Here is a 24304-nt window from a genome sequence, read left to right as displayed (position 1 = left end):
AGTGTCATGTAGTTATGTTAATACTGATTGCATGTCATAGCAAGTGTCATGTAGTTATGTTAATACTGATTGCATGTCATAGCAAGTGTCATGTAGTTATGTTAATACTGATTGCATGTCATAGCAAGTGTCATGTAGTTCTGTTAATACTGATTACATGTCATAGCGAGTGTCATACAGTTCAGTTACTTAAGGAATATTAACATGTGTGGGTATTATGGTTGGCAGTATAACATGTGTGGGTATTATGGTTAGCTATATAATAAGGTTCCTGAGTTACATATTCAACCATAATAAAAAAATCAAATTAGGATTATCCTGTTTTACCACATAAAAACACAATTGAATGTACCTCCGTGTTTACAGTAGTACCGATAAAACAACCTGACCTAAAATCATCAAATTAAGAAAATTAGTTTGTTCTTTTGTTTGCAAACATTCATCTTATGATTCTTCGTGTTAATTTCATCAACATGCTAATGACATAGTTTTGAGCGTTGGACCATTTGTCATTTTGTGCCAGTTTCCCGTTACTCGAAAAAGCTGATTTACTGAAGATAGGTCACAAACCGCTCCCTTGTTTACAATGCACGTGAGCGCATGCGTACAATGTAATTTGTTAAACAATTATCCTATGTTTGCACATGTCTTTTTATGATTATATCTGAATATTCACCAATAAAAGTTATTTGTTGAACAACAGTTTTCATTTCAGAATATTTGTTGTTCAGATCTTAGATACGAAGGAATCGGGCAACAGGCAAAGCCTATGGGCACACTCTCCTTACAGTAATACACAGTTACACACGTCATATTGTAGTAATGACAATATATAGATATGTATTAAGAAAACATTGAGAAGTCCTTGTGTCGGAATTAAATATAAAAAAATAAAACAAAGGACAGAGATTCGAGGAATCAACCCGAGAAAGGCCTAGAGACGCTATCTCTGTCTTTTGTTTTATTTTTTATATATATGTATTATATATAAATAGCCTATTGCATATTAATATTAATTTTATTTCGGCGATTGTTGATACAGAAACTAGATATGAATAAGTGTAATTTAGAAAATGCTTCTAGTACCTTTAATGAATCTCTGGATCATCTCCAGAATACTTGTCTTCATATTGATATCGAGTCTTTCACATTCATAGAGAAAGGTATGAGTATTTATTGGAATGTTATTATTAAAAGTAGAAATGGAGTTCAGGAGAAGCTGCCTTTGATTAGTATACAGAGTACACTATTTATTGAACAATAATCCATGCTCGTCATGTTTTTTACCTTATATTCACATATAAAAGTAAGTTGTTGAACAATCCACACGCGTTCGTGTTTACATGGCTATTCACTAATAAAGAGTGTCCTTATATCACCCACGGTATAGACTACTGGTTTCGTGTCGTAACGCAAAACTTGTCATTTTGTTACTCCCAATGACAAGTTTTGACGCGTAAGATGACTACAATTTCACTTCCTGTTACTTCTCTGATCATTAACTTTTAATCCCGTCATAGATATTCATCTACTGGATTACTGAGTCTATGCTTGTACAACACAGATAGAACTTTAAACAGAGCATTTTCATATATTTACATTATACAAACACACGTCAATTTACAAACAATATCTCCTGCCTTTATACCTCACATGACCTTTAAAAATAGTTTTTTTTTATCCATTTAATGCATTTCTGTTTACCCAGAATCAATAACGAAAATAAAACATTGTTTAAACTAATATTTCTATGTACAGTATTCTGTAATATTTGCATATGGAAATATTCACGTACAATTTGTGTTCATGATTGTATGTTTTCAGAGAGGACTTTAATCAACTTATGTCACTTGTAGCCAGTCCCATCTTCTTTAATGGCATCGAGATGAATTTAAAATGAACCCCCGTACCTTAACACGGTACACGTATCCTCCCATACGTCCCTTTAAATATAACTGTCCAAAGAATCCGCTGCCTATACACTACTCTGTGTATTGGCGCCCAATCATGCGTGCGCTCTATTCGCAGGTAAATCACATAGGAATTTTACCTATTAATGCATAGCTGTCCTACCTGTACGTACCTGTGGCGAGTGCTAAGGATGACACTGTGATAACTGTGTTACTATGGATATACCCGTGTTGTGGCTGCTGTTTGGCCTGGCCTGTTACGTGGGATACGCCCAAGGTAGGTCACCTCCCTTGTCTGTTCCCTCCCCCGGGGACTGAATACCTTTGTTTATGTATTAGACTTAGGAGAACAATTGTACGTGAAATCAATTTGGAGATGTACACATAACGGCTATCCCGCCTGTAAATGGAATGTAAACGCGTGTGGTTATTGGTAATGGCGTGTGTGAAATGCTGTGTAAACTGTCATGTTTTACACGGTAAACCTAAAGACATACACACGCCGTTATTATGTCCTATAGATACACGATGATCATCGATCGGTTGATGATTGGGAGAGGCACCTACTTATTACAGGTAGGACACATTCTTACGACAGTCAGTTAGAAGCTTTAATGTCACCTGTCGAGAAACATCCCAACAAATCCGTAGAGAAAAACAGCCGAACCAAGACCATTTGTCAAGTTGAACCTTTAAAACCTGTGATGTCGATCCATTATAAATGTACTGACATAAATGTCGTACAGAAACCATTTTCCTATGTTGAAACTATTGAGCGTGAATGCAAAGAATAACGATCGTAGCCGAAGCGAGAGGCTGGTCAATAGGTATTCTGGTACAAGGCTCCAGCTTACGGAGTATGCCTTGTGGAGAAACAGTTGTTGGGACCAAAATATGTCCTAGGAACGCTAGATAAAACAGAATGAGTGAACTACAATACTATTGTAGTGAAACACATTGACATTCTAGCCGGCAGATATTGGTGAACATTTCTCCTGGTATAATAACAACATACTATGCTTTGATGGTCGGATTGTGTTGCCTGCTTATCTACATGTATAAGAATGTAATTTAGGGAAACAACCTGGAGGAAAAGTCGAAAAGATAAAATACTAAAACGATTGTCCCTTATTTATGCCATTCTTCCAGTGGATTGGTAGTGAGTCCTTTTGAAATAAAGATATGTCAAAGTAATGTTTAAAAGGAAACCGTTTAATGAAAATCTTATGAAGGATCCACAGGTGAACATTTCACAATTTCGTGTAGTAAGTATCTTTCGCAGTCATTTCTTCTTATCTCCTCAATGTCAAATTCCATTAGAAAAGAACCTAAATAAAAACGTGTTCATAGTGTGGTTAACCAACGTTAACGTCGACAATAAAAAAAACAAAGAGATATTACGTCAGAAGGAAAACAGTTTGGAAATATTTCTGTTGGGTATTTTTGATATAAAGATACCCTTACTGAGTCATTAAGGCGGTGGTTCTTTATTAGCTGTTAGGAAGCCTCATGGGTGGGTCCAGGAGTCCAGCTACATACGTTTTTGGCAAAGTCTCAACATGTCCGCCGGTGACAATAGTTCCTTTATTTCTTGTCACACTACACATATTATCATTAGGGAACCGTTAGCATTCCTGTAACCCGACACCCATATAGCGTAGTACGGGGTACAGGACTGGGGTGCACAAATCCAAACCGTACACGCATGCATACTGCACATATTCATATATATACATGTACACTTACCGTATTATATTAAAACACACACACACATACATACACACATGCACACATATACATATACATATACATACATACATACATATGAAAAAATACACTTATCATGCACAGGTATACATTCAACACATGTATTTTAAACCATGATTTTAAACCTTGATTATTAATGCACTAATACTAAACACATGAAAATATATGCAAAAAAGATACAAGCTAACGGTGCTTTAAATCAGCTTATTGACCACTTTAATTATTTCAGTAACTACAATGAACATGTGCTTATTATTCTAGGTCACTACCAGACACGTGCAAGTGTCAGTTTTTGTTACTGATAAACTCATGTGCTATCTGTTACTGTTCGACATTAATGTAACGTAACTCTCCATCATTTGACAAAATTGACTATATCGATTTTGTAAAACTATGGAAACAATTGAGGTTTTATTTCATAATCGATTACTCGGATAGTTTTTAATGCATTTTTAATATTGTAAGTAGGAGTTAACCTCAATGGCAATGGCGTTCAATATTGATCTGATAAGGAATACATTATACTTGAACGCAGTATTACACGTTAACAGAGCATGATAAATCAAAATAAAACCGCATCAGCGTTATCATTGTAAGGAACATGCTGATTTAATTAATAATACTAATTAGTCTACAAATTTTTGTGAGGTTTATTTTAATTCCTTTGACCGTTAATAATCTGTTTGTGACGATAACATCTGAATAGGACAACCAGCCAAATAAAACCATATAGACAAAATATTAAAGTTAAGATATGTATGGTAGAACATACGAAAATAGCCGGTAAATTTATCTGTCTTACCGGCATGTCGATATGGTAATACATGCACTTACTGTAGTAAAGTAGTAAACATTTAGTGACAATGGAACTTTTAACCCGTAAAAGATGTAGAAAATAGGACAGAAAATAATCCATTAAGATTTCAAATTCTGTTATTGACGCAGTATACCTGTTTGGTTCAATGCTACTGGTATGTGAGTCACCTGGAAGTCACATTTAGGGGAAGATCATTTAAGACAATCTCAATACTACAAGGTTTCAAGTCTAGTCGTCATTAAACGGTCACATAGATAGACCAGGTTATTTGTTTTCCACTTATAGCACACACCAGATACCGAGTTATGCTTACTTTTGATAAGCAATCGTATGTAGGAGTCGATGTGCTATATGTAAAGTATGAAACCTTGTTTAATTAGAGGACATACTAAAGACAAACAAGTTGATGTCTATGTGTCTATAAAACAATCGGTACACCTTATGCAGGCGTGATATTTCTATAAACGCTGTTAAATTATGTCATTAAATTATATTTCTAAACATAGACGACAATGTTTAAGTTACATGCACCATTATACAAATAGATGTTAAACGGCTATCATTAAGTTAGATAAAAGTGTTTGTGATTCAAATGTCATATTATGTCCAATTTTGATACGGAAAGTCAACAAAGTTGTAATACAAATTTACTAGCCATAGATTCGGCAACATGAGTGGGCATAGTGGATATGGAAATTATATTCAAGAGTTTAGTATTTAGGTTGGAGATGAGGCCTGCCGAGGTCCTGAGCCCAAAGATATCCACGCCTACATCGTGATGGCACTTGGTCTCCAACCTCATACCCGCAAATTTAATAGAAATAAAAAGTGCCATTGCCATTAGTAGATATCAAAATAGCGTATTATATTGGGAAAAAACGAACATACGTGTGGTATACAAAGGTATATATATATTCAAATTAGAGTAGCTTGTATTTGCTTCACAACAAAATTGTTTAAGAGTTGTTTATTTCTGTGCGACAATGTTCGTTACTGACAATTATATTGATCAGACATACTTTTTTCTGACCGAAATGCTAATTTCGTGATTCACGTATCAGTTTGAAACGACTTCGTCAGCTGATACTGTACTGAACCTTTTGAACACCTTGTTAATATGCTCATCCGTGTCAGGTCAAGAAAAGAAATAGCATTCCCAAACAGGAGGTCAACGGGTTACTAACTTGTGATGCAGTTATACTTGGCATCTATAAAGATAAGACATAATATATTCAATAATATCTTATTTGTAAAATTACATCGTAAATAAAGACGATCACATTCTAGAAGATGAACAAGGGATTTCAACAAAATATTTCTCCATACAAAACAGTTTACTCACCTGTAAACAAATTTGTTTAAAGGTCAGTGGTTCCATTCAAAGACTGTATCTCTTTATGCCTGGTATTGACATAAAAACACGAATACACATTGCCTCTGACAGCTACTTACCGCCAATAGCACTGACAGCTACCTCTTTTGTTGCATTCCATGATAGGTTTCTCTTAGTGTATAAACCTTGGATAAATTAAGGATACATTAACATATCTAGCAATGCCGATATAAAACAAAATTGAAAGCGTTGCGTTAATATAGTAATACATTATACATTATGATAAGTGGAACATGTGTCCCCAGAAACGTTTAGTCCGCCGGAATATCTAGTTACAATTATAGTGTTTTTTGTGAGGGTTCATGTTGTCTACGCTTTTGGTTTGGTGTCTTCTCAGTCGCCGCCATGCTCGTTCTTATTGACTTTGAGTTCTGGTTTTGTTGGCGAGAAATTATCATTTATTTGTTTGTTGATTTATTTAGGATATGTTTGGAGGACATACATGCGCATGGTCTGAAATATCAGAGAGATGATAGTATGATTGACTTCAGATTTAGACACTGTATGATAGATAGGGATGTATCAATATACATGTTTATATGTGTTATGTTTTTGTTTGATGTAACTGGAAATATTTAGTCTTCTATTTTAATGCAAATGATCAATAATGGAGTGTTTATTCGGCTCTCTGTCAGCCTCTGTATTCTGACTCTGCTCCTAAATCTTTGTTTATATTGATAACAGTCTGCTATTCTGTATTAGACAGCCTACAGTTAATATTGGGAAGTTTGCCTGATGAAACAGCATATACAACGTGTGTATTGATATAACAAAATAGTTAATGAAAAAAAAACAGAACAAGTTTTGCATTTTCGAATTTGATACCATGTTATTATCAAATAACTTATATAATGGTAAAATGAATTATCTATACGGTATACACAATAGTCAATATCCCTTGTCTGTTTTGTCGACCACAGTCCTACAAGCGCCATATGAATGTGATGGGGTTATAAAGTTTAAAGAAAAATTATAAAGTATAAAGTATGTGTCCGGTTAAATTGCCTATTTAAGCATGCGACGTAAATTAATATTACAATACGACTATCCTTATTCACTGTAACCGTATATGTTGTAACATCATGATAGTAACTGTTACAATTAGTAGCATTGTGAGATATGGGACTTTGGTTTACTGATGTCATTCTGTCAAACAGAGTAACTGATCTAGTGTTTTCAGATTATTGTATCATATCTGCACATACCATCTTTGATCAAAGTAATTCAAATCATGCCTTCCCCAATATCGACCTTAGGAGGTCAACAAAGGATTAGAATGTCGATTAAACTGACCAAGTACAGCAACAGAAGGAATGTTACATCGCGTTAATGGGTTTATCAACACAGACATATATAGGTATCAGTCAAGCATTTAATTGTGTTTATGGCATTTGGAAATGACACAATACACAGTACCCGGGGCTTGCATGTTTACAGACTTTGTATTTAATGGTCCACGCTTCATTAGCTATTCATTAATATTCATTTGATCTACTTCGTTAATGGTATGTAAATGTTTTTATTTGGATTCGTCTTATTTTACTTTAAATCCAGATATGTATTCGTTCTGTGTCGCTTATATATTTTGTCTTGTTTGCACGATTGTTATTCTATAATTAGAGTTTCTGCGAATTCTAACAAAACCTATGTCGTCTGCTAACAGGTTAACAATTATATTAGTTATTAAGATCGGGCTCTAAAGATAGATTTGAAATACCAATTACAATCTCGTCAACGCACAAGAATAAAGTCGTAACTCGTAAGCCTGTCTGCAAACAAGGAGACGCCAAAGCAAAAGGAAATACAACATGAACACAGAGAAAAGTACTTAAAGGTTTTTTTTCTGTAATCAGTGTTTGATTGGGGAGAACATGTATCCTGTAAACGTTTGGTTTTGCTAGATTTTATAGGATTTAACTTTTAAAAGCTAAGGTCGTGTAAGGACGTGCCTCTATATGTGTATGTGTGCCGGAGACAGGGTAAGTTCGTGTACATGCCTCCTTGTGATAGCGTGGACCTGATGCCGACTCTCGAGTGTCACCTCACTGTAATACAATGCCGAATGCCCTCAGCACATGTGAAAAAATCGTCCTGATCAATTATCAACTATTTTTTTCTCATAGCCTCGCTGGTAGAATTGGAGCTTCAATGTATTCAATCCGAGTATGGGAGAAAAGCATATTTTTAAAATCACATTTAACATATTGTAAGGTTCGTTCAAAGGTATCACTTTCCTTGCTACATGTCTATAAATCATGTTGTATTTGGTTTCAACTTTTTACTTGTAGTCCACAATATTTATATTTTCTGCAACAAAATCCTGTATGCCGAGACATCCTACCTTAGTACTACCAGTCAGAAGCTGGGTGACTTTAAACCTGACACGAAGTGAAAGTATGGTTCAATTAACCTATTACTTCGCGACATTGCAAAGCTAAGCCTTGTTAGTTTAATGGTTAAAGAAAATATTGAATATTCTTGAAAATAAATAAATGAATTTAAAAATGAATTTGATAATTTACGTAATTTGAATGATTAACTGAAACGCGCACTACCAGATACTGTATACTTGGAGGTTTTTTGTGAAGATATCGTTGACGTGACGTCCCGTTAAGTTGTTAAGTAAAATCGGGAAATAAAACCCCTGTAGCGTACTCCGTAAGACTTACTATCTCTTCTATCTTCGCTTCCTGTAGTGGTTCCATACCATACCTGTGTATACCTGGCCATTGTTTGGTCTGTCGGCGCCGGTAATTATTCTTTTAATGACTGTGGACAATTGTCGAGCTGTATTTTGTGCTTCAGTTCGGTAAATTATAATTGCGGCCTGTCTTCAGAATATACAATGTACGTACATTGTACCAGCGATACTTATAAATGTTTAGACCTGTTCAGACCATTCAATCGTAAGAGACTACTTGTTCTGCCCTTACACGAAGTAGGCCAGACACGCTGATAGACGACCAAGTAGACATTAAGCAATCCACTAACGCTAAAACAATATAAACACACAGACTGGTTTTTCTTCTACCAAGGATAAAAAAAGTTTGCGATCATGAGTTCATAGTAAGAATATTTGTGACAGAGTATCGTTGTAAGGTTACCATTATTGTATATCAAGATATATTCCGTTTGTTGTTGTTGTTGTTGTTGTGTGTTAATTTTTTGTTATCGTGCCTTCCGTTTTGCCATGTCTCCTAAGTTTTTGTTGTATATTTGTATAAACTTTGAGTAAAAAATTATGTTGATTTATTGACAATGTGGTACACTTTTCATGTCTATCTTACTTCACAATAACTATATCATAGTTATAATTTTTTTTTAAACCAGGTGTGTGATTTCACCGTATACCCATTTTTAATGCGAATCCTTTTCAAAATTAACCTTTAAACGTATTCATAAAACCATTCTCAAGCTCAAGCATGCATTTTTGGTTCAAGTCTAATTATCTTGTTTCTGTTATGAATTAATGATAAAATCTTCTTTTGAGAATGATTTGGTAGCAAATTGAGGAAACTAAAAGCCGAATTCTATGATTAAACCGAGTTACTAGAAAGTTCGTTTGAGCACAGAGTCCATGAGAATGGTTTAATACAAAATGTAGATACGACATACCTCAAATAAAGGAATTATAAAATATTAAATCAACTCTATACGTACATTTCATTTTATAGATCTTCCTTTATATTTACTTATGTTTTTGCATGGTTGGCCCTCTTGTACTTTTTCGCGTTCTGCATATACATTATTCCTTCCTTCATATTTTCCTCTATTTTTATTGTTTTTAATTCGGTATTTTCATGCATTCTCTGTTATCCAGATTATCTTTGTTGCAGTGTAATATGATATTCACGCTCCACAATATCAAACTAGCTAATGCACTAGATGATGTGACATATCCGCGTTCTTTTAATTTCATTTATCTAGGTACAGGGAAAATTTGGCAACCGCATTTTTCATATTTATTCAGTCATACGATAGAAAAAAGACAGTATATCGTTCGGTGAGATATGACAATTGGTCAATAAACCTGACTTTAACGACATCAACAACAGGCGAATCGTTAGGTCGGACATGATAGAGATTCAGTAAAGGCGTGATAAAAGATTGAGCAACGAAATTGCAATTATTAAGCAATGAATGTTTTAACAAATGTTGCTATGGTCATATTACACACATTGCCCGGTAGGGCTTTATGTAAGTTTGTCAGCAATAGAAATATGTGTTACAGGACCATAACAATGTTTGCTAAAATATTCATTATTTATATTTACATTTTGATAGAGTAATTATGCTTTATTTAGTTATTTCGAACATTTTTCAACCGGAAAGAAATTATTGACAACAATGAAATTGATGACGTCACAATTGAGATTGATGACGTTACAATAGCAAATGCTGTTATAGTCTCATATCCACATTTGCCTTCATAATGCATTACAATGGAAGGATTCAGAGCAAATGTAATTATTGGCAGATGAAAAGATAAATCAATACTCTTCTATGACATTCAGCTTTGTTTATGTAAAATGCCTAGCCTGTTTATGGAATTTACATGTCGCAGTTGACTAGCTATTCCAGACATCGTTATAACTATCTGGATATTAAGGATTGATGCGTCTCTATGACGACGGTAATCGACTACTTCGTCAAGGGATTTTGGGAGGCTTGTTTCAATTTACGTTTCATTGTCGTCATCATTACGTCATTTCCTGCAATAGAAATTCATTGTCTGCTTTGACTAAAGACTTGTTCGTCGTGCGGTGGGTCGTAAGTGACCTGCATACTTCCTGGGAGTAAGACGGAAGACATCATACCGGGTACCACATACCTGGCAAGAAACTCTGGACCTTAAGCTTCCGGTACACATTGTTCCGCCTCCCCGTTTTTGTTGGTTCAGATTGTCTTGTGTTATATCTCTTCAATTTCCGTTGTACTCAAAGCCTATATTTATGGTTTAACAAACTTAAGCTATAAATATAGGCTTTGATTATATCAAAGTTTTATTTTATGCACAAACAATGTACGTTTCAAGACCGACTGGACCCTTTGTCAAGGTATGACTGAGTGAGCGATTTGTATTGTTTACCTGTACAACGATGAGACGAAATTGCAAAATGTCACTCGACCCGGGACGTTTGGCCTATCGATAGAGAGTGTACACATACTGTATCGAATAGGTTTTGATTTAAGTTTTATTTTGCTGTTTTATGATACATTTCTTTGCATTGGTTATACCAAAGTTCTACATTTCCTGGGACATTATGTTGTCTTTAAACTTCATTCTATGTAGGTGTGTGATTTCGACGTATCCCATTTTAGTTCAAACACTTTTTTTCAAAATTAACCTTCAAGTTCAAAAGTTTATTAAAGCCCGTACGATCGTGTTTAATGATATGGCACTATCGTATAATTGAAACTGTAGCGTATTCAATCCACGTTATACAAACCTTTTTGAGACTATCAATCAATTTTAATACCATTTTGAAAATAAATAAACAAACTGAACCTTTCGTGAACTTGTTTTCGGTCTAGTAAAACTATTTGTCATATGGCGTCCTGGCTCACACACTATAGGAGTGATATATTTTTCGTGTGTAATATTTGCAATAGATCGTTTCAATTATGTATGACTGGTCGGACTGTCATGGCAGCTGTAATAATGGGGTCAGAGTGACGGCATTGTAACTTGTACACACAATTACATGACGTCATATTATCCCCTACTTGTCTTTGTGACGTCACTATAGACGATAGTACGTCACAACAACGGCCTTATTTACAACGAACGGAACCGAAAGTCCATGTGTTATTTGTTTCTTTTGGAGTGGCATATTTGGTGATAATTTCGACTTACTGAGCCATTAATTATGAAATTACTGTCGTTTCAATGTTTACGCCATTTATCCAATGAAATTTGGTACAGCTGAATCATGCACGTGCTATCCACTCCGTGTGTATTATGCACGTGCTATTAATTATCCGTACATCACGCACTTGCTACTATCTCTGCGAACATGTAATTATACACACTCAGTAACACCTTGATATAATGCCGCTCTTCAAATCGCCACCTTGCCACGTATTTGATTGGTCAATTTCTCTTTTAGTGAATCTATGTTACTGCTCCCTTGATATATCGCCAAACCTCGATATAATGTCAAAATTTGGTTTGAAAAATCGGTTAGTTTTATAAAGTTTTATTATATTTAAATATTATGATACATTGTTTTGTAGATTGAACTGTTTCTAGGAAGCGGTTCAGTACAACCAAATATTTACAATCGTGTTGTATGCACCGACCAATATCTCTAATCCAAATACACTCAATACCAAATATAACTCGGTTATAGTGTTGTAACACTGTTGCGCAATACTAGTTTCATTCCAATTAAGGATTAAAATGCGTCTTTTAACACACATAATAGTATGAAACGTAATTCTGTTCAAGCATATTCCATGATGCGCGTAAAAAGTTCCTCAGTTTTTATTTGATGATAACATCATTTTTGTAGGTACTTTATCTAAGGATAATACAAAGGAAACGTAATTATTTAACAATCATCCTTTTTAAGGGGTTGTAAGGTAAATAAGGAATAAAATCATCGTTAATACATAAATTAAGAGATGATCCGAACTGAAAGTCGATCCAAATAACAACAGGAACTGGAGAGACGCTAAAACAAAAGGTTACATCGCAACATCGCAAATAAATATGGAGGCGAAACAGGTGTTCTGGAGGTCTAAGCCTTTCGTGAGCCACATGTGGCTCCTGTCATAATGACTTCCTTCTAATTCTTGAGTGTATGTTGTTGACCACCTACTTAGACATAGTGACCAATCTTACCTGATATTGTTTTATCATAGGTAAGATCTGGGCTCGTATTCCTGAGGCCGTTCTTATGCTCATGCATGGGTTTTGTGCTCAAACCAGGTTTCTTGTAACTCACTTAAATCATGTCAAACGAAATGATTTACAAAATAAGATTTTTCATTTGTTAAAAACCGGAACAAGAAATTTGTCTTGAATACAAAATCAATGCTTGAGCATGAGAACGGTTTCATGAATACGGCCCATGAATACGGGCCCATGAATACGGGCCATGAATACGGGACCATGGATACGGGCCCATGAATACGGGTCCATGAATACGCGCCCATGAATACGGGCCCATGAATACTGACACGACACTGTTCCTAAAATACCAAAACGAAATATTTAGATAATTTGATCATTGATCAGGAACTCGCTATATATAATGATATGATTACTCAAACGCTTCATATGCGTTCCATTTATCAACTTATGTTAAACCCGGAAGTCGTGTCGGAGTATAGTCATAGAACTCTGGTCCGCTTTTCGGCATTGACAGAGAAAGAATTTAAATGCATTACCTCATATAATTGAGGACTAATCCATTGTGAAAAACCTTGGCTCGTTTTCATTCATAGTTCGATTTTAATTGTTCGTGATATCACTAAACATTATCGTTCTGTATTTGTTTTTCAAATTCTGATCTATCCATCTAGAAACCAATTCGTTATATTCATATTCGTTCATAAAATTACAGTTGATCTTACATTCAGGTGCGTATATGTAGCTGCCTATACGCTGGTACGCAGGTGAATCCATCAAATGTTCAAACAGAAAAACAAAACAAACAGTATGCTTGTTGAACACACACTTGACCCCCGACCAAGACCCTGCCCTGGACACGCTCCTAAATAAAAACAATCCGAACAAGGACAAGCCATGCCCCTTATATTGTAGTGATATCCATATTAGGTCACGTACCGAGTTGCCCACTGTCCTGGTAGTGTTTGAAGGACAATTTTTATTTTTTCTGTTTATAAACAAAAAATGTTGTTATACGTTGTACTCCTTCTGTCACAAGTAATTTTGCCTGGTATTGGAAACGAATATGGCTTGACTAAAACAATGTTTAGAATGAATTTGTTGTTTAGTCATCCTTTTCATAAGTTTGTTTGTTTGTTTGTTGGTTGGTTTGGAGTTTAACGTGCTCTCAAAAGCTAGGGTCATATGAGGACGGGTATCTAGGGAGTCATAACAGCTAGGGTCATATGAGGACGGGTATCTAGGGAGACACAACAGCCAAGGTCATATGAGGACGGGTATCTAGTGAGACACAACAGCTAGGGTCATATGAGGACGGGTATCTAGGGAGACACAACAGCTAGGGTCATATGAGGACGGGTATCTAGGGAGACACAACAGCTAGGGTCATATATGATGACGGGTATCTAGGGAGACATAACAGCTAGGGTCATATGAGGACGGGTATCTAGGGAGACATAACAGCTAGGGTCATATGAGGACGGGTTTCTAGGGAGACATAACAACTAGGGTCATATGAGGACGGGTACCTAGGGACACACAACAGCCAGGGTAATATGAGGACGGACACCTAGGGAGACACAACCGCCAGGGTAATATTAGGACGGGCACCTAGGGAGACACAACAGCTTGGGTAATATGAAGACGGGCACTTAGGGAGACACAACAGCCAGGGTAATATTAGGACGGGCCCCTAGGGAGCCACAACAGCCAGTGTAATATGAGGACGGGCACCTAGGGAGACACAACAGCCAGGGTAATATGAAGACGGGCACCTAGGGAGACACAATAGCCAGGGTAATATGAGGACGGACACCTAGGGAGACACAACAGCCAGGGTAATATGAAGACGGGCACCTAGGGAGACACAATAGCCAGGGTAATATGAGGACGGACACCTAGGGAGACACAACAGCCAGGGTAATATTAGGACGGGCACCTAGGGAGACACAACAGCTAGGGTAATATGAAGACGGGCACCTAGGGAGACACAACAGTCAGTGTAATATGAAGACGGGCACCTAGGGAGACACAATAGCCAGGGTAATATGAGGACGGACACCTAGGGAGACACGACAGCCAGGGTAATATTAGGACGGGCACCTAGGGAGACACAACAGCCAGGGTAATATGACGACGGGCACCTAGGGAGACACAACAGCCAGGGTAATATTAGGCCGGGCACCTAGGGAGACACAACAGCCAGTGTAATATGAAGACGGGTACCTAGGGAGACACAACAGCCAGGGTAATATGAGGCCGGGCACCTAGGGAGACACAACAGCCAGTGTAATATGAGGACGGGCACCTTGGGAGACACAACAGCCAGGGTAATATGAGGACGGGCATCTAGGGAGACACAACAGCCAGGGTAATATGAAGACGGGCACCTAGGGAGACACAACAGCCAGGGTAATATGAGGACGGGTACCTAGGGAGACACAACAGTCATTGTAATATGAAGACGGGCACCTAGGGAGACACAACAGCCAGGATAATATGAGGACGGGTACCTAGGGAGACACTACCGAAAAAAAGAGAAACGAAATAAATTCATTAGTTACAAAATTAGGTAGATTGTATTATTTCATAACAGTAAAGTTGAATGAGCATTTGTGAAGCCGGTGAATGAAGTAATTTGATATTTACACCATATTCTTGACTGCATGTCAAATGGTCCCTTCTCAAGTCTCGCTCAAGTTTTAGAAAGACTGTACCTATTAATAGAAACAATAGCAGGCTTTTCATTGAGAAATATTTGAACATGCTTGTAAACTTTAGATGTTATGGAACGTACATGTAAGCTGACAGTGATACAACGACGTAGACGCAAACAGTTAAATCACACATTGAGACCTTGTGTAGGAATGCACGCACAAGACCAGTCGGGCGTTTTACTGGCACTAAACTACAATAGCCCCACAGTTAACATTTTATATACGTACGTGTGTGTTGCCGGCCTATTGTCGGAGTACATCGTAATTCAATACGCCAAGCATTGTTACTACCGACGGCGATTTTTCTCCGGATCGAACACGTTCGGAGTATTTAAATACATTTGTTTTGAACTATCCCTGGCCTTACCCGAATCACAAATGCCATTTTTTTAGCATGGCTATTGTGATTCAGGTAAGGCAAGTACAGATTATACTACAATTGACGCCATTTAAAACATTTGTTCTACCTTAACAAATCCGTTAGGTTTTGACCTTCATTTACCCCCTAAGGTACAACTTGTACACAGAGTTTACGTTTGTGTCTCGATCGATGTGTTTCTTAAACAACAACATTTATCTGACATTTTGTATACAAACAGAGAGCCGCCTCACCGCGCACGCTTTGTAATAATGTCACGTGTTTCGTGTCGTGAACACGAACATAGCTATTCATTAATAATACCGATCATTGATGCTAATTGATTTGAGTGTAAATTCTCACCAGAGAACAATGTCGGTCGCCAGAATACATGTATACGTGGTAGATTATAGCCACGTTACATTCTGCCTGACTCCCTGGTTCAATTAAATCCCTGTCTGGTGTGAAAATGAGGAAGTTGAGGAACACACTAATAAACGTTATAACATTTGATTACTGTCAGCCAATAAAAGTTCGTGAGATGTTTGTTTTTGCGGTAAAATTGAAATATTTTGAAATACATCGATGTGATTAAATAAGGAATATATAAAGGTTATTCTTTTTATCGCGAATTTATATTCTCGCAAAGTCATGTACATTGTATGTCGACGGAGAAAATGGTTGCAAAAACATGGTATTCGCGAAAATGATTTTTATATAAACAGTAGCGCAAGTGTGTGTAAGATGGACGCTATTTAGTTAACAACAATTACGAAACAAGTTTTTACAACTTATATTAAACTCTGTTGTTGTCCCGGAGGTTTGCGTGCGGAGGTTTTTATGTAGGAGGAAACCGGAGTACCCGGAGAAACCCCATGTGATCGAGCAGGTGACCCTAATACCTTTTCATGTCCAATTGGTGAATCGAACCCCGGTCGCCATGGTGAAAGACGCGTCTGAGTGCGTTATCCACCAGGCGACTCTGTAACACAAATGAACTGTGAAAATTCAGATAGTCACAGTAGCCTAAGTGTGTTTAATGTAAGAAAAGTAATATGTAAACAGTAATACAAATGTTGAACAAAATTGAGATCTTAACAATAACATAAGTCTGTGTGCGTGGTGGTACCAATCAACACTATACACAACATTTAGTGGTGTCGTGAGGCAACTCGATCTCGGGAAAGAAACCGGAAGTGAATCAATGTCTCGTTTTAATGAGAATTTTAGTATTAAATCGCGCTTATCTGATTGTTTAAAGAGTTGAAATTATCTTAATTAAAAAGCAGTTCCTTGTATCGACAATAATGACTGAAAATGTCTAGACTGTTGCTTAGTGCATATACTCATAATATTGTCATGACTTCCGTCTTCTCGAAAGCAATTTCTGTTTTACCATTGTGTCGGTTCTGTTTTTTATACAAGTAAAAACGTTTAGATATCCGTCTTTAATTTCAGGTTGCTTTTTTGTTTACGGAACAATAAAGACCAATAATGATCATTGAGTTTTCGTACATATGCATCACGCGCTTAAATCTAGTTTGTAGATATTCTTCAACAGTTTTTATGTTTCAGTTATGTGTCAGCTGTTTGCCTTTTACAGAATAGTATGTGGGCACAGTCGTAAAACTCTTAACAAAAGATCATCTCTATATCTTTTAAAACAATTGTTTAAATAATCCGGTACGGTCATATTTCTGTTTTGGATGACATTTGTGACTTATTGAAATAGAAAGGAAACAGCATGGCTGTAGCCACATGGGGACCAGGTACCACGTACCGTTCTTGACCCCCTAATTCTGCTTCTGGTATTCTGTCGGGAACTGTGGTCTTTATTTATTTAGTTGGTGCTTCTTTGTTCCTGTTGTTGATTTAAGCATATTTTATTACTTTAATGACGCAGACGGATTAGGCACATATAAAATATGAATATTTTATTTCCCGATAAAATCGTGTTGCGGAATGCCAGGGTTGCGGAGCCGTAGATTCACCCCTCTTACGACTTATAGCCACACACAGGAGACCTTTTTTCTAACCTTTACCCGGCTCGTTGTTATTTTTTTATCTTTCTGGTATAAGTTATTGTAACATTACAAAGGCCCTACTCACAATACTGTTTACAGAACGTTACATAGATCGCAATGAATGCCAGTTTCAGAAAGATTTTAAGGAAAATGACAATACAGCGAAACAAAGAGATGAAAAATGTGTAACTCAATATCATTCTATACACTTACCTCATGTTTACACTCTCACTGGGCATGACGTAACCTTGCACGTTTCTAAACAACAGTAGTGTTTGAGTATAGCTGTAGGGGACCTTAGTTCGAATGTTGTCCCCTTGTTTTGGTGCATAAGCTTTGTTGAACTGACGTTTGTAATGTGATGTATGTTGGAGATTTTTTTAATAATAACGAGTATTGAAGTTTAACTAGACATTTATCCGTAACCTACTGGCGAACTAATTGGTTTAATATTGAACTCAAAAACCTTTTATCTTCAATTTTTTTTTCTATCTTAGTATTTTTTCGCTTCAATCATTTTATATTTTATTTCTAGGTGTTTTCAACCCTGATATCTGGATCGAATTGTTTTTCTCGAAGTCGGGTATCCTGTCCTCACTCAGTTTACATCAAAGCCATTTTACTGGTATATCTCGAATTAGGTTTGTCTCGTAGCTGGTGTCTTGTCCAACAATACTGGCCTGTTAGTGTTTTACCCGGATATCTCGAATTATGTTTGTCTCGTTACTGGTGTCTTGTCCAACAATACTTACCTGCTAGTGTTTTACCCGGATATCTCGAACTCTGTTTGTCTCGTAACTGGTGTCTTGTCCCACAATACTTACCTGTGAGTGTTTTACCCGGATATCTCGAATTATGTTTGTCTCGTAACTGGCGGCTTGTCCCACAATACTTACCTGTTAGTGTTTTACCCGGATATCTCGAATTATGTTTGTCTCGTAACTGGCGGCTTGTCCCACAATACTTACCTGTTAGTGTTTTACCCGGATATCTCGAATTCTGTTTGTCTCGTAACTGGTGTCTTGTCCCACAATACTTCCCTGTTAGTGTTTTACCCGGATATCTCGAATTATGTTTGTCTCGTAACTGGTGTCTTGTCCCACAATACTTACCTGTTAGTCTTTTACCCGGATATCTCGAATTCTGTTTGTCTCGTAGCTGGTGTCTTGTCCAACTATAATTACAAAAATGTTTAACCCGTATGTATCGTTGTCTTGTTTATATCGGAGTTCCGCTTAGTTTCATTTCTCGGTCGGTTTCTAAATTCATAATGTCGTTTAAAGGAGTCTGTCTGAAAATAAATGACACATTCAAAAGCGTGAATATTTAATTGTTGATTCGATAATTTGCTGATTTATACAAAAATCTTGAATTTGCCTTTTTGAAGATAAACTCTTTCACAAATTTAACACGTGTGTCCTATGCAGTGTATTGTATCTGTGTATTCTATGGATTATAATGGTAAGTAGGTATACATATAAAGCTATTGGAACTAGGATCTGTTTTTTGCCAACAACCCGGATGTATGACCCAGGTAAAGAGCCTGAATTATTGACGTGATCTCTGGTGCATTGAGCCCTGAAAGCCGATATCATGGTTCAGGTCCAACGCATTCCACGCTTGATGGTGATACAGTGTGTTTGTACAGGTACTTCTGTAGAACCGAGGGGCGTGTTTTCTGATTGTCTGTGTCCGGGTATAAATCTATAATTTATTGAAATGCTGTCTCTTTTTCTCTCTCTTTCGTGTTTTTGTGTATCGCAATCATTTATAATTTCAAAACAAAATGTTTTTTTTGTCTTGAATGCCACTCTGCAACTTAAATAAATGCATTTGTTAAAATATCTTGTCGTTACGTTCTTAGCGGGTTAAAGATTAAAAGTGAACGAACCGTTAGCGACGTAGCTTCCTTCTCCTATCTATAGATAATGCAGAGGGTTGGAATTCAGGATAATTGTTTTAGGGGAACTTCGTTTACGTGACAGCCCGGGCTGGCCAGAACAATACATTTACCAATACAGCAGTCTGTATAATAAAAGAAGAAAATGTACTCCTCGACACACGGTGTTACTAATCTTTATTATCAAAAATACGTTGATTTAAAAATAGTACAAAAATCAAACTGTGTGCCAAAATCAAATATTATAAACTGTAAATTGTATAAATAAATATGTATGTCTGTTTGTTTTGTTAATTGTGTTCCGGTTTAATTAACACAATAACGATACATTGTTGTCGTATAACGTACACCTTACTTTCGTTTACAAATATATTTCATTCACATAAATTTATCTAAATATCTAGCGAAATTTAGGCAGTGTGCTAAATCGGGCAGTGCTTGTGATTTCTAAAAATAGATACACGGGAGGAAATGTACGATCGATTAATTATACGGAATTTCAGTTAATGTACAGTAATTAATATTAAATGAGGCTATGCATGTGTGCTGGCAGATAACAAATCGCGAAACGAGTCTTTTAAACCTCTATTGTGTTTAAATTTAAATATATTTAAAGGAGTAAATTAACTCTTACATGTAGCTCTGATGATGTACGCGCTTGCTGAAACTCTGGTGGAGTAACCGTGTATACGCCAATGAGTGGTTGGGTGGCGCAAGGGTTCGATTCCCCAACCGGGCGTGTAAAACTATACTACAGTCATCTGTCCGACCGTGTGGGTTTTCTCCGGGTACTCTGGTTTCCTCTCACATTGAGACCCCCTGCACGTTTCTATGCGGACCAACAAGAGTGGTTAATATACATGTAAGATGACTTAATCTGTTTCATAATTGCTGTAAAAACAATAAAGATTATATCTATGCTTAATCCAGGCATGTGTGAAGTTCCGGTCATAGACAAAATTAATGTATTTCACATCCTGGTAGAAAGTTAATTTCCAAAGTCAGAAATGGGGTCCCACGCTGTCTGATGAGACAACGATGTTTTGTTATTCATAACGAAATGTTTGACACCCGTGTACCCTTACAAATAAGGTACCTGTCGACACACAGTGGTTTTATATTCATTTGATTAGAATGCGTATGCGCAGAAGGCGGAACCCCAACACTTGGGCTTATTATCGAACACCCTTGAGATGACATAGATGATGGCAGAGCTAAATACATGGGCTTATTTAAGGATACTCCTGTATAATTGGTGCACACGTACCCTATTGTTAGGGCTGAAGTATCGCGGGAAACTCTAAGGTAACGAAACTTACTGGAGATAACAACAGATATCTATTTTACATATCCGTATAGTGAAGCTATGGAATCCCATACACCTTCGTTCCAGCATGAATGATATACAAGGTACATGAATCTCTCTAGCTTTGACATAATTTATCGGCATAAAGTGTAAGATAGCTTAACTTTATTTCAAATAACGTACAAGGTAGCATACAGCCTTAACTTTGGTATAATGTACAAGGTATGTAGCTTATAACCTGAACTCTAACGCAAATAGTATGCAAGGTAGCATACAGCCTTAACTTTGGTATAATGTACACGGTAGCATACAGCCTTAACTTTCGTATAATGTACAAGGTAGCATACAGCCCTAACTTTGGTATAATGTACAAGGTAGCATACAGCCTTAACTTTGGTATAAATTACAAGGTAGCATACAGCCTTAACTTTGGTATAATGTACAAGGTAGCATACAGCCTTGAGGACAATATGCATGTACTTATATTATTCTACGTATAATTTACAAAATGTATCATCCGTACAGGATTGCTTCAAACTCCATCAACATACAATCAATAGATTACATTCCGGTACCACTTAGCGCATATCACAAAGCTCCAAGTAAAGTATGCTGTCTTTGATAATATCGTATTTACATTCAAAATGTATGCATGTAAACGTTTATTAACGTGTGTTGACGAAACCAATTTGTTGATTTATGCTTATACATGTGATTTGTGTTAGAGTTAAGGTTATATGCTACCTTACACATTACACCTGTGATCTGTGTCAGAGTTAAGGTTTTATGCTACATTATACAATTATGGACTTTTGTGCTGGTAAATATGATGTGATATGATCCTGAAAGAGTGATATTGACTGAGGCGAAGCCGAGGTTAATATCACTCTTTCAGGTTCATATCACATCATGTTTACCAGCAAAAAAGCCCATTACTGTTTTATTATATGCTTCAACAATAAAATAAAACGAAACAAAACTAAAGGTTCTGATTTTTGTACGCGAGCCTCCGTGTAAAATTTAGCCAGGTTTGAATACAACAGTTCATCATTGTAGCTTTCGAAGGCATCGGCTAGATTCTTTTTCTTAAGATAAGCATGGAGTACATGCACTGCGTGTTCAATGGCCTCTTTTACGTTAACAGCATCTTTATCCTCGAATAGTTTTGGTAATTTTCCTAACGAAGGAGAAACGTTCGCCAGCAGCCATCTTCTAATGTCGTCTGACAGATTGCGTTCCAGTCTAACTGCGCATGCGCTACGACAGTTTCCGGGGAATTTCCATACAGGCTATATTTAGAAATCGATATTCACCGGATAACCAGTCTACATGAGTTTTTGAGGACTGGTCACGTGTATAGGATCCGACCAATGTGATTGCTAGAAATGTTCATGCATATAATAATACACATTATACCCTTGATTTGTGTGAGAGTTAAGGTTATATGCTACCTTACACATTCTACCCGTGATTTGTGTCAGAGTTAAGGTTATATGCTACCTTACACATTATACCTGTGATTTGTGCGAGAGTTAAGGTTATTTATTATACCTCCTGTTAAAATCTTGTAATCTGATTGGTTGAGAAAGATGTGAACATTTTCAATGTTGCTTGCTCGTTTTACAAAGATAAAGAAGACAGGGTGTTATTCCAAAAAATATCACATGCGCCAAACGTATGCGTGCACGGATCGTCCCAGTGGCAGGGGGTTATTCCAAAAATTGTTACATGCGCCGAATGTATGCGCCCCTAGTTCATACCAGTGAAAACTTTGAAGTCTTGGTTTATGTCAAATCAACACAAGGACCTTTAAAAATGGTGAAGTGGTGAAACACCTAAACATGACACTTGGTATAATAAAATAAAAATCACATTCATGAGAGGGCGATATTGCATATTTTCACCAAAAGGAAGCATTGTTACCCGAGGCGAAGCCGAGGTCAACAATGCTTTCCGAGGGGGGAAAATATGCAATATCGCCCTCTCATGAATGTGATATTCATATAATGCTACACATTATACTTGTAATTTGTGTTAGCGTTAAGGTTATATGCTACCTTACGCATTATACCTGTGATCTGTGCCAGAGTTAAGGCAATATGCTAGCTTACAAATTATATCCGGGATTTGTGTGAGAGTTAAGGTTATATGCTACCTTACAAATTATATCCGTGATTTGTGTGAGAGTAAAGATTATATGCTACCTTACACATTATACCTGTGATCTGTGTCAGAGTTAAGGTAATATGCTACCTTACAAATTATATCCGGGATTTGTGTGAGAGTTAAGGTGATATGCTACCTTACACATTATACCTGTGATTTGTGATAGAGTTGATGTTTTATCCTACCTTACACACAATACCTGTAACTTGTGTAAGAGTTAAGGTTAATGGGTCGGGTCCATTGTAGGGTGGAGAGGGGTCTAAGATATTCAAGCATGTATTTATTCAGGATTGATATATCGGTAGGTGTTAAAGGTTAATAAAGCGGTAGCGATTACAACATTTAATGACACACTTGGAAAGGGAGGCAACCGAAAACACACACTAGACTACCTGATGTTTACATTTATTCAGATTAAGACAAACACCTTTGCCATAACATTGGTCTAGATAACCGTGTTTATTTTGTTAAAGTCGATGGACCGTGTGAACTGAATCATCATACAAGATATTTAAATGACGGTTTTAATTGAATCTTTTCAGCCAAAACACGAAAGGTCGTATCACGCGTAACTGGTGAAGCAGCAAATGAACGTGTAAAGCAGGTCAAAAGAAAACGTGTTTGACGATGTAAAGGGGATACTAAGATATAAATCAAATCAATTGTTAATTAATCCAATTAGAAAATGTTAAAGAGGATACCTCTAGCACAATCTGATTAGAATCATCTGTTACATGGCTTCGTTAACTTCGTACTACGTGTTCAGGCGGAGCCATGTAACAGAGGATTTTAATCAGATTGTCTCTAACATAGATCGCGGGTGTAATTAGTAACTGATGTGCATCAGATTTCTGTACTGTTTATAACACCAGATGAATGCATTTCATTTTGTCTCAATGTTCAATTCAACTCAGTTTATTCCAAAAGCTTATAGGAGTCATAACATACATGTGTTAAACACAGTTAAATTAGTTATACAATGTAGTTAGAAAACGGAGACTGAACAATGTGAAATAGTTTCACTCCTTGTCATAAATCGTGCAGTTAAAAAATGTACATATACTATACAAGATACATGTATAACACAATA

At 36.6% G+C, this 24304-nt stretch overlaps 1 protein-coding gene across 5 annotated transcripts in view; it reads left to right on the top strand.

Moving 5' to 3' along the window:
- The first annotated feature begins 1997 nt into the window (after nt 1–1997).
- Nucleotides 1998–24304, top strand: part of LOC110446189 (multiple epidermal growth factor-like domains protein 6) — a 62970-nt gene continuing 40663 nt past the window's right edge. For 4 of the 5 annotated variants that reach the window (XM_021491213.1, XM_021491212.1, XM_021491211.1 and 1 more), the window contains exon 1: nt 1998–2187. In XM_021491213.1, coding sequence (XP_021346888.1) covers nt 2127–2187 — 61 coding nt within the window. In that variant the 5' untranslated portion in view covers nt 1998–2126. The remainder of the gene's footprint in view (nt 2188–24304) is intronic. The other variant, XM_021491214.1, reaches the window with a different exon arrangement.

Source organism: Mizuhopecten yessoensis, unplaced genomic scaffold (assembly GCF_002113885.1).
Source record: "Mizuhopecten yessoensis strain PY_sf001 unplaced genomic scaffold, ASM211388v2 scaffold2623, whole genome shotgun sequence".
NCBI lineage: Eukaryota > Metazoa > Mollusca > Bivalvia > Pectinida > Pectinidae > Mizuhopecten > Mizuhopecten yessoensis.
The sequence above is the reverse complement of the archived record's forward strand: the minus strand, read 5'-3'. Positions and strand labels throughout refer to the sequence as shown.